General features: G+C 45.6%; 2 protein-coding genes across 11 annotated transcripts in view; both read right to left on the bottom strand.

The window, feature by feature from the left end:
* The window catches only part of LOC136179750 (NLR family CARD domain-containing protein 3-like), a 497,803-nt gene that overhangs the window by 410,003 nt on the left and 75,300 nt on the right, over nucleotides 1-12,500 (bottom strand). The window lies entirely within an intron of this gene.
* The window catches only part of lrp5 (low density lipoprotein receptor-related protein 5), a 60,671-nt gene that overhangs the window by 33,495 nt on the left and 14,676 nt on the right, over nucleotides 1-12,500 (bottom strand). For both annotated transcript variants that reach the window (XM_065957422.1, XM_065957423.1), the window contains exons 6-11: nucleotides 8,775-8,971; nucleotides 8,528-8,659; nucleotides 2,637-2,725; nucleotides 2,335-2,553; nucleotides 1,870-1,958; nucleotides 1-58 (exon numbers count right to left, since the gene is read on the bottom strand). The exon at nucleotides 1-58 is cut by the window's left edge and continues 114 nt beyond it. In XM_065957422.1, coding sequence (XP_065813494.1) covers nucleotides 1-58; nucleotides 1,870-1,958; nucleotides 2,335-2,553; nucleotides 2,637-2,725; nucleotides 8,528-8,659; nucleotides 8,775-8,971 — 784 coding nt within the window. The remainder of the gene's footprint in view (nucleotides 59-1,869; nucleotides 1,959-2,334; nucleotides 2,554-2,636; nucleotides 2,726-8,527; nucleotides 8,660-8,774; nucleotides 8,972-12,500) is intronic.

A 12,500-nucleotide genomic window follows, 5' to 3' on the forward strand; every position in this document is an offset into this window, starting at 1 on the left:
GTCCAGGTTTGCCCGCTCGATCTTTGGATGCTCGCCCCAGTCTGTCCAGTACATGAAGCTGAGACAGAGAGAGAGAGAGAGAGAGAGAGAGAGAGATTGTATGCCTTCAAAATAAAAGCTCTGTATATAAAGTCTGTGAATATGACTTTGACATGACTATTATTAATATAACCACTGAGGGGTTTGATGAGAGTGAGAGTGCAGCTCCATCAGAGTGAGAGAGCAGCTCCATCAGAGTGCAGCTCCATCAGAGTGCAGCTCCATCAGAGTGAGAGTGCAGCTCCATCAGAGTGAGAGTGCAGCTCCATCAGAGTGCAGCTCCATCAGAGTGAGAGAGCAGCTCCATCAGAGTGCAGCTCCATCAGAGTGAGAGTGCAGCTCCATCAGAGTGCAGCTCCATCAGAGTGAGAGTGCAGCTCCATCAGAGTGAGAGTGCAGCTCCATCAGAGTGCAGCTCCATCAGAGTGCAGCTGCATCAGTGTGAGAGTGCAGCTCCATCAGAGTGCAGCTCCATCAGAGTGAGAGAGCAGCTCCATCAGAGTGAGAGTGCAGCTCCATCAGAGTGCAGCTCCATCAGAGTGAGAGAGCAGCTCCATCAGAGTGCAGCTCCATCAGAGTGAGAGTGCAGCTCCATCAGAGTGCAGCTCCATCAGAGTGCAGCTCCATCAGAGTGCAGCTCCATCAGAGTGAGAGAGCAGCTCCATCAGAGTGCAGCTCCATCAGAGTGAGAGTGCAGCTCCATCAGAGTGCAGCTCCATCAGAGTGAGAGTGCAGCTCCATCAGAGTGCAGCTCCATCAGAGTGAGAGTGCAGCTCCATCAGAGTGCAGCTCCATCAGAGTGCAGCTGCATCAGAGTGCAGCTGCATCAGTGTGAGAGTGCAGCTCCATCAGAGTGAGAGAGCAGCTCCATCAGAGAGCAGCTCCATCAGAGTGAGAGTGCAGCTCCATCAGAGTGCAGCTCCATCAGAGTGCAGCTGCATCAGAGTGCAGCTGCATCAGTGTGAGAGTGCAGCTCCATCAGAGTGCAGCTCCATCAGAGTGAGAGAGCAGCTCCATCAGAGTGAGAGTGCAGCTCCATCAGAGAGCAGCTCCATCAGAGTGCAGCTCCATCAGAGTGCAGCTCCATCAGAGTGAGAGAGCAGCTCCATCAGAGTGAGAGTGCAGCTCCATCAGAGTGCAGCTCCATCAGAGTGCAGCTGCATCAGTGTGAGAGTGCAGCTCCATCAGAGTGCAGCTCCATCAGAGTGAGAGAGCAGCTCCATCAGAGTGAGAGTGCAGCTCCATCAGAGAGCAGCTCCATCAGAGTGCAGCTCCATCAGAGTGCAGCTCCATCAGAGTGAGAGAGCAGCTCCATCAGAGTGAGAGTGCAGCTCCGTCAGAGTGAGAGAGCAGCTCCATCAGAGTGAGAGAGCAGCTCCATCAGAGAGCAGCTCCATCAGAGTGAGAGTGCAGCTCCGTCAGAGTGAGAGTGCAGCTCCGTCAGAGTGAGAGTGCAGCTCCGTCAGAGTGCAGCTCCATCAGAGTAAAGGTGCAAATAGCTTCTCTCTACATTCACACACTAAACAAGAGCTAACTGTTTGTGAATATCATCAGAGCTATATGCTTTGAGACTCAGAGACGGAGACGATGGAGGGAGACCATGAGGAATAAGTTCAGGAGATATTAGAGAAGGTAATCATTCTGAGAGAATCAGAGCCTCAGAGTTTTTGGAAAAACTGAAGAATAAGTCACAATTTGAAGGTTTCTTTTGTCGATTCTTGATTATAGGTATCATATACCATATACGATTTTAAAAAGGCTGTAATCCGTACATGAAATACCAAGTGAGTGTTAATTTCTACTGCAGTGTGAAAACACGCTGAAACCTACCCATTAACGGGGTCCAGGACGATGGCTCTGGGTTCATCCAGGTTCTCAGAAATCAAAATTTTCCGGGAGGTTCCATTCAGCCTGGTGACCTGGAATATAAAATGAAACAGTTCAAATCATACAATACAACAAACTAACACAGTTTATATTCAGAACCACCTCCTACGGGGTCATGCCTGTGAAGAAGGGTCATTTTTGTTTATTTTAACCGGAGCCCCGTTTCTGAATATTTCAGGGTCTACATCAAACATGGGACTTTCTGGTCTACAGTTGTCTTAATTCGTAGGTTTGTTTGAGTTATTGTGTAATTTGGGGTTTTTGAACAGTTTGTCCAGAACAAACACAGCATTTGTGTAACACACTAAACAAACAAGGCTGTGGTCAACCATCAACTCCTGTTCTCCGTGAGGTAAAATCATGCTCAGGAATAATCTTCCCACAATAACTAAAATGTCTGACGTGTACCTCTATGCGGTCCGTTCCAGTGTCAGTCCAGTACAGATTTCTGGCAACCCAGTCTACAGCAATCCCATCTGGGTGGTTGATCTCCGTGGTAACCAGCATCATGGCGTTGCTGCCATCAATGAGGGATCTCCTGATGGCTCGAACCTCATCGTCTGTCCAGTAGACGTAGCCCTCTACAGGGTCATAGTCGATGGCTATGGCGTGGCGAATGTCATCAACCTGCAGCAGCATTGGGACGATCAAAAAAAAGCGCAACAAAACCGAGGCAGTATGTTTCTGTTAGCGTGCGTTTGTGTTTCTACCTGGAGGACTATGTCGGTGAAGTCTGGCAGGTCCAGGGAGATTCTTCTCAGGTCAGTCCGTCGAGCCAGCAGCAAAACCTGCTCTGCTCCTGAACAGAATACACAAACAAAGAGACGTTAATGCATTTCGATCTTTTAGCTGCGATCTGCCTCTACGCTGATGACGATCACTTTTATACGTATGATTCCTGCGATCTGCCTCTACGCTGATGATGACCGCTTTTATACGAATGATTCCTGCGATCTGCCTCTACGCTGATGACAATAAAGATACTTTTAATAAAGAATACATTTACTAACAGTAAATGTACTAATAACCTTGTTATGCTGCAGTGAATGTAATTTATATGTTCAACAACGCAAACTACAAGATAGTACAACACTTGTATTAAAGAAAGAAAGTGTGACTTTTTGATCCAGTAGATGTCGCCCTTGGACACCAGCATGAAACCAAAACAAACTACAACGACACACCTCTAACCTGTCTCCCATCGTGTTTTGCACAACGGAGTTGACAAATTGAAACGCACCATAATTAATCTCTAAGCGCAAGCGAGCTGCAGTTGCCTGTGTCCTGCATTGTTGTGTTAGCAGGCTCATAGTAATGATCTTTAGTGAGCTTGTAGCTTAACTTTGCAACATTTGAACAACCATAATCTAAATACACAAGGGGAGGAGACGGCCGTCCTGTCCATGTAAACACGGCTCTGACAACATCACAGACAGCGGGAATCGAGCTTCTCACTCATTGTAGACAGTCATGACTCAGAGAGACATTTACACAGGAGAGACTGGACTTGACACATTTTTTGAGTAAAATGTTGCACACAGTATAAAAATGATAAGAACTATAAAAGTTACATTTAAGAAGCAGAGGTATCATTTGCAGTGGATTGTAGTTCTTGGAATCCGTACACCGTCTTAACGCCGTTTTTGCACCTAGTTAAATGTTTTATAGTCACAAGTACAGGGGTAGCTGGTTGTCTTGGTAACAGGCCTTAATCTCTTGATATAAAGATTTTGTGAAATGTCAGCAGAGGATTTGAATGAGGATTTTTACTTCAGGAACCAGAGTGGGCAGTCACTGTTGAATATAAGTTTAAATCATTATTCCCACAAACAGAATGGAGACACACAGAATCTAATCCATCAGTGGTAATAAAACCCTCTCTACCCGGAGCTCTTCTCCTGCCTCCTCTCTGCTGTCCTCAGGGATCCTCCACTGTTTGGCTGTTGGTTCAGATTTAACAGAAGCCAAACTCACCTCATGGGAGACAATTAACTGTTTTTTCCCGCGTCTCTCACACCTCCGACTGTGAAGAGCTCACATTTAGAGCAGTTCAAAGTGTCTCTCTCTCTTTCCCCCGTCTGCTCGGACTTTCCTCCTCTTTGTCTCATTTATCAGATAAATTCACTTAAAGACAAAAACCCGACTGAAAAGCAAACGGACTCTTCAACCTCTGTTTGTAACTGTTTTACATAAGTTAGGCTTTCTCTGACACTAGTATTTACTTGTTCCCTTTAATTGTCTTAGCTTCTTAGAAATCGCAGAGTTTTTTAGATGTTCGTGGCTTTGTTTTCATCCAACTACTGGTTCTTTATCTGATTTGTTGTCCACATTTAAAATTGATTCTGTGATGACTCGATGTCGTTCTAAATGAGGGTTGCCCTCAAAGATCTCTTGAAAATAAATCAAGGTTGAATTAATTAATTTACTTACTTATCATTAAAACTATGAGGGAAATGTTTCATTCATTATTAAAGAAGAGCTCAGTTATTATTTTATCTGGACACATTCCCTGCAGAGATTTTTGTTTTTCTTTTGTTAAGCAGCAGTCGCTTTCTTCAAAGTCACCAAATTCCATTGTTTAAAACACAGATTTAACCAGCCCTTGGTTCCTGAAAAACCGCTACAACAAGCTCGCTTTCAGTCAGATTAGTCACGCCCCTAATTATGAGTAACTGTTTTCATCTACTGTTAAAAACTGGCTCTTTAAAGGTCCAATCAGTGAGCTGTGTAGAGAGTGAGATGATAAAGGTATCTTACTCTCTGATCATTAAGGAAACATGCTATGTTGAAGTGCTGGCTTCTCTGACAACAATGCAGCAGCCAGTATGTCCTCCTTCTAACTTTAGATTCTGCTCCTGAATGCTCTGGATTTGTTTGGACCAGAGAAGGTAGGCGCTTTTAAGACACCCCCCCACACGGCCGTTTTGGACGCCCCTCGGTTTGTCAGATATGAGAGCAGTTATCAGGTCAACAGGTGTTGCAGCGATGGAAGCGGTCAAGAGAAGTGGTTCAGATAGAAGTGATTGTACCCGACCTAAAAAGCCTCTGCATGTTTCTAATAAGCTCCACGAGCAGAAACGTGCTCAAACTAGGATCAATATTGGAGATGCTTTTGAAAAATGGAGAGAGGTTAGAACACAGAAAGGTTTACAGACCCATGCAGAGCTGGATAAACACTGAAGCTTCAGAGTCCACCACATGGTGACCTGAGTGAGCATCCACTCTAGATTTAAGATTTACTTTGATTGATCCCCGGAAGGGGAAATTTCAGTTTTTACACTCTGTTAGTCATGAACACACACATGCAGAAACAGGATCCTATGGACATGCACTAAGGGAGAGATGTCAGAGTGACGGAGCGGCCCACAGTGGGCGCTCCTGAGCTGATGGTGGGGAGGGGATTTGGTCCCTTGCTCAGGAGATCTGGCACCTCTCCAGCTACCAGACCAACTTCCATACTTGGTCCGTACCTTGAACTTGAACCGGCGACCCTCCGGTTCCCAACCCAAGTCCCTACAGACTGAGCTACTGCCGCCCCATAAGATCTAGAAAGGAGGGGGGAGGAGACAGCTCTCTATGATGTTTAGAATTTAGACTGCAGTACCCATTTTAAACACCAGGGGTCTGAGTTACACATTGCTGCTCTAATGTTTTAATGTTTGTGTATGTGACTTTGAGGCTCTGTTAGCTAGCCTCAAGTGGACACTCTAGGAACTGCACCTGTTCACACTTCAATATTTTTTGGGTAGTGTTTCTCATCACCATGGTTGCCATCTGGATTAGTGTTGCTATGTATCCCAGCATGCTTTGCACAGCGAAGCGTACACTTGCAATACACAACGAATGGGGAAACTTTTCCTATCCTGTCAGGTGGCGTGCAGGGGGTGATGGGCGGCGGCAGCACCTGATGAAGTATGTCTCAGCATTTTAGACTTTTGTCCAACCGTCATAAAGGACGGAGCCCTCTCTAACAAAAGGTTTCTTACTCCTGATTTTTAAGTAAAGTAATTCAGGTATTAAGATACAAATGTATGCATGGCCTAAAAATACACTCTTAATATTTAAATGTTATTAAAAGGACAAAATATAATCTATAGTTCGAAACCGTCTTTAGTGTCAGAGAGCTCTGAAAACATTTGGTCGACTTCAAGTCATCCAAATCTTCCCTCTCTCTTATTCCGGCTGCATTTTAACTCCAGCAATCAATATCTGGCGTCCCTCCGCCTGTCGACCAATCAGATGAGACGTTTAAAGCTGTTCCATCGTTACCTAAATGAGTGCGGCGAGGGACGGGATGAAAAGGAAGGAGGGAAAGCGTCTGTGATCCCACTCTGCTTTTTGCTTGACTTCACTGAGACCCCAGACCAATACACACACACACACACACACACACACACACACACACACACACACACACACACACACACACACACACACACACACACACACACACACACACTCTCTCTCTCTCACACTCTCACACACACACACACACACACACACACACTCTCTCTCTCACACTCTCACACACACACACACACACACACACTCTCTCTCTCTCACACTCTCACACACACACACACACACAATCTCTGCTGCCAGCACAATAACAAACGCCTTCAATTTAACCAGCCAAGCAAAACAAATTAGGCGCGCGGACACAAAGACACACACACAAACTGTGCGCCGACACAATAGAGCATTGTTGTTTTGATTGTCAACAGTGGCCGAGTGATTGGTTGGCATGCTTCACTTAAATGAAATACATTCATATAACAGACACTGGAGCACCGGCCCAGGTCAGAAGAAGAAGGCTCTTTTGTTTCAGCGCTGTGGGAAACAACATGGCTGTGGGTCAGACTGTATCCCAGCCTGCAGGCAGACGGGTCAGTTTGACTTGTTTTTCAGATGACACACTCTGCCCTGCACCCAGGGGTGTAACGGGACAGTAAAGGGACCTGATACAACACTTTCTTTTCTTCATTAGGAACATTTAGAATTTCCCTTTTACACATTGGGCTAAGTGCAGCATCGACAGTTCACACTTGTACACCTGCTCAGGTGACTTTTTAATAACATTTTAAATTCAACATTGTTAAAAAATAAATAAATAAAGTTATGCTGCATCCTTCAACCAAAAGAGCAGCCTTCCTTCACACTGAGCTGTGCTTCTGCTTTGTGGTCCGTGTGGGAACACAGATTAAAACACTTCTGTTCCACGTGTACTCGGACCGGTCCGCACCGAAACTGTCCGAGTACCTTTACACCCCTAACCTGCACCACAGCACACACACACACACACACACACACACACACACACACACACACACACTGGAACACAACACACACACACACACACACACACACACACACACACACACACACACACACACACTGCAACAAAACACACACACACACACACACTGCAACACAACACACACACACACACACACTGCAACACAACATACACACACACTGCAACACAACACAACATACACACACACACACACACACACACACACACACACTGCAACACAACACAACATACACACATACACACACACACACACTGCAACACAACACAACATACACACACACACACTCACACACACACACTGCAACACAACACAACACACACACACACACACACACTGCAACACAACACACACACCGCAACACAACACACACACACACACTGCAACACAACACACACACTGCAACACAACACACACACTGCAACACAACACAACACAACACACACACACACACACCACAACACAACACACACACTGCAACACAACACACACACTGCAACACAACACACACACACACACACACACACACTGCAACAAAACACACACACACACACACACACACACACACACACACTGCAACACAATACACACACACACACACTGCAACAAAACACACACAAACACACTGCAACACAACACACACACACACACACTGCAACACAACACACACACACACACACACACACACTGCAACACACACACACTGCAACACAACACACACACTGCAACACACACACACACACACACACACTGCAACACACACACACGCACACACACACTGCAACACAACACACACACACACACACACACACACACACTGCAACACACACACACTGCAACACAACACACACACTGCAACACACACACACACACACACACACACACACACACACTGCAACACAAACACACACACACTGCAACACAACACACACACACACACACACACACACACACACACACACTGCAACACAACACAAACACACACACACACACACACACACACACACACACTGCAACACAACACACACACACACACACACACACAACACACACACACACACATACACAGGTACAGATCGTTTCTTTTGGTACCAAAACAAACTTGTGACAGTGGAAACACCAATAACTACGTAGCGTGCTCTAGATTGATTAGCAATAGCTTTTATTTATTCCGGATTCTCAGTGAAATGCAGAAACATTTTAAAGTTTGCACGCACGCACACACACGCAAGCACACACACACACACACACACACACACACTGTACAGGTGATTGAAGGTCAGTACCTGGTTTGCAGGTCTTCTCGTCCTCTTTCAGCTGCACTCCGGTGGGGCAGGCGCAGCTGTAGAAAGGCGTCAGCGGGGAGAGGAGGCACAGATGGCTGCAGCCTCCGTTGTTGTCACTGCAGGGAGTTCGGACTGAAGCACGGCAATGACAGGAAGCGCAGGAAAAATCCAGAAAGAAGGAGACATGATTACTGATCCTGAAAACAACATCTACCTTGAGATGTGAGTGTTGAGTAACTGGACTCACTGAACGGCTGTCTGTGTGACTCCAGGACCTGGATGTCCATCGGGGAGTAGATCCCGTTGAGGATCTCTCTGGTTTTGTCTCCGCTGTTTTTGTTGCAGGCGTGGATGGAGCGGGTCTGCCAGTCGGTCCAGTACAGGGTCTCCTCAGACAGCGTCAGGGCGAAGGGATGTGTCAGCGTCCCCTCCACCACCGTCTCTCTGCACCAAATAAAAAAACTGCTAGTTTAGAACCAGTGAAACTTTACAGATACGGCTTAAAGGTGGACATAAATGACCATGTAGTTATTATTTAAACATGAGTTAGAAGCATTTTAACGACTCTGACAGTGAGTTTAATTTAATTTCATCAGCGTAAGCAGAGGCAGCAGGCCTTATAAAGCCAGACATATTCAGCAAATTATGTCCCTGCAGGGGGCGCTGGAGTCCCATCGATGACGTCCCCCGTCTGTCCCTGCAGGGGGCGCTGGAGTCCCATCGATGGCGGTCTCCATGCTGGAAATGCTGTCTCAGTCTAACTTTCAGTCAACCTAACGACAGGCTGAGAGCCGGAGCTGAGGCGGGTTTTAAACCTCCTGACAAACCGTTACACCGCGCCCACCTGTCAATCAGGTCAGCTACACGCCTTATTGTGAATAACTCTTATCCTTCATCAAATCAAAACTGATGAGTCATCAAAACATTCACCCCCCGTACAGTGTGTGTCCATCCAGACATGAGCTAATCACACCTGTTTGGTTTTTTGAACCAGGCTGTAAACATGTTCATCTCTGCTGTAAAAACAGGCTTTTTAGAATGGGTGTGTATGTGACTTCCTGTGCTTCTGCAGCCAGCCTCTAGTGGACACTCCAGGAACTGCAGGATGTTACACTTCAGCATCGGAAGACTGGAGGTTTCTAATTGGTTACTTATCAAACAACAAAAAGGAGGTCAGAAGAAATCAAAGAGGAGAACAATTTGGTATGAGCGTCGTTTAAAGACAGCAGGGAAAATTCAATTTTCTGAATGTTCTCACAACTTTTCATACATGTGGGTTTGACGGAGGCTCCAGAGGAGAGGTCAGAGGTCAGATTGGAGGAGTCTTCCTCTGGGGACCATGAATACAAAGAGCCCACTCCACATAGCTGTGATCAGTTTTACCTCCACAGTGCCCTACAGTCTTTCTTTAAAACAACAGGCCGAATAATGCATCCTGCAAACAGCATGAGGTGTGTGTGTTTGAGCATGCGCGTGCGCTTGTGTGTGTTGGATAAGGAGAGTGTTTTTTTTTCTTAAACATACTTTAGAATCACTTACAGGAAAATGCTCTAACACCGACAGCGCGGCACACGATCAAAGCGGCTCGTATTTAGAATATCAACACAGCAGAAACTGGCTTTCATCAATCATCATTTAAAGGCCAGTGTGTGTGTGTGTGTGTGTGTGTGTGTGTGTGTGTGTGTGTGTGTGTCTGTGTGTTGTAACTGTATCAGAGTCTGCCAGCCGTGGTTAACGGAAAACAGAAAGAACAAATTTAACCAACTCCAGATTTCAAAGCTCTGTTCAGCCTTTGTGTGTTTATAGGTGTGTGTGTGTGTGTGTGAATAGGTGTGTGTGTGTGTGTGTGTGAATAGGTGTGTGTCTGTGTGTGTGTGTGTGAATAGGTGTGTGTCTGTGTGTGTGTGAATAGGTGTGTGTGTGTGTGCAGACTAATGGGCTAACAGGTAAATGAGTCCAGGCTGTCAGGTAGATGCAGATTGAAGTGGTCACTTTCTAATTGAGTTGTCATTTGGGTGTGTGTGTGGGTGTGTGTGTGTGTGTGTGTCTGCAGTGAATGAAACACACGTCACAGGACGGTCACACACCTACAGACACACTGTCTCATGACAGCATGATGGATGCTGTGTGTGGTTACATCAAAATATTGTGTTGTGCTGCTTTAAGCAATAAGAGTTGGATGGAGTGTGCTGCTGCCATAGGAACAAAGTTTCTGGCTGATGTTTGCCTACGTTTCCAACACGTCAGAGGTTTCCACTCCAGGGGGAAAGTCAGAAGACTGAACAGAGACTGAACGTCCATGTTAAGAGACTGAACGTCCATGTTAAGAGACTGAACGTTCATGTTAAGAGACTGAACGTCCATGTTAAGAGACTGAACGTCCATGTTAAGAGACTGAACGTCCATGTTAAGAGACTGAACGTCCATGTTAAGAGACTGAACGTTCATGTTAAGAGACTGAACGTCCATGTTAAGAGACTGAACGTTCATGTTAAGAGACTGAACGTTCATGTTAAGAGACTGAACGTTCATGTTAAGAGACTGAACGTTCATGTTAAGAGACTGAACGTTCAAGTGCACAGACTGAACGTTCATGTTAAGAGACTGAACGTTCATGTGCACAGACTGAACGTTCATGTTAAGAGACTGAACGTTCATGTTAAGAGACTGAACGTTCATGTGCACAGACTGAACGTTCATGTTAAGAGGCTGAACGTTCATGTTAAGAGGCTGAACGTTCATGTTAAGAGACTGAACGTTCATGTTAAGAGACTGAACGTTCATGTTAAGAGGCTGAACGTTCATGTTAAGAGGCTGAACGTTCATGTTAAGAGACTGAACGTTCATGTTAAGAGACTGAACGTTCATGTTAAGAGGCTGAACGTTCATGTGCACAGACTGAACGTTCATGTTAAGAGACTGAACGTTCATGTGCACAGACTGAACGTTCATGTTAAGAGACTGAACGTTCATGTTAAGAGACTGAACGTTCATGTGCACAGACTGAACGTTCATGTTAAGAGGCTGAACGTTCATGTTAAGAGGCTGAACGTTCATGTTAAGAGACTGAACGTTCATGTTAAGAGACTGAACGTTCATGTTAAGAGGCTGAACGTTCATGTGCACAGACTGAACGTTCATGTTAAGAGACTGAACGTTCATGTTAAGAGACTGAACGTTCATGTGCACAGACTGAACGTTCATGTTAAGAGGCTGAACGTTCATGTTAAGAGGCTGAACGTTCATGTTAAGAGACTGAACGTTCATGTTAAGAGACTGAACGTTCATGTTAAGAGGCTGAACGTTCATGTGCACAGACTGAACGTTCATGTGCACAGACTGAACGTTCATGTTAAGAGACTGAACGTTCATGTTAAGAGACTGAACGTTCATGTGCACAGACTGAACGTTCATGTTAAGAGACTGAACGTTCATGTGCACAGACTGAACGTTCATGTGCACAGACTGAACGTTCATGTGCAGAGACTGAACGTTCATGTGCAGAGACTGAACGTTCATGTGCACAGACTGAACGTTCATGTGCAGAGACTGAACGTTCATGTGCACAGACTGAACGTTCATGTGCAGAGACTGAACGTTCATGTTAAGAGACTGAACGTTCATGTTAAGAGACTGAACGTTCATGTGCAGAGACTGAACGTTCATGTGCACAGACTGAACGTTCATGTGCACAGACTGAACGTTCATGTGCACAGACTGAACGTTCATGTGCAGAGACTGAACGTTCATGTGCACAGACTGAACGTTCATGTGCAGAGACTGAACGTTCATGTGCACAGACTGAACGTCCATGTTAAGAGACTGAACGTTCATGTTAAGAGACTGAACGTTCATGTTAAGAGACTGAACGTTCATGTGCACAAACTGAACGTTCATGTTAAGAGACTGAACGTTCATGTGCACAGGCTGAACGTTCATGTTAAGAGACTGAACGTTCATGTGCACAGACTGA

Source organism: Labrus bergylta, chromosome 7, assembly GCF_963930695.1.
Source record: "Labrus bergylta chromosome 7, fLabBer1.1, whole genome shotgun sequence".
In the NCBI taxonomy this organism is placed as follows: domain Eukaryota; kingdom Metazoa; phylum Chordata; class Actinopteri; order Labriformes; family Labridae; genus Labrus; species Labrus bergylta.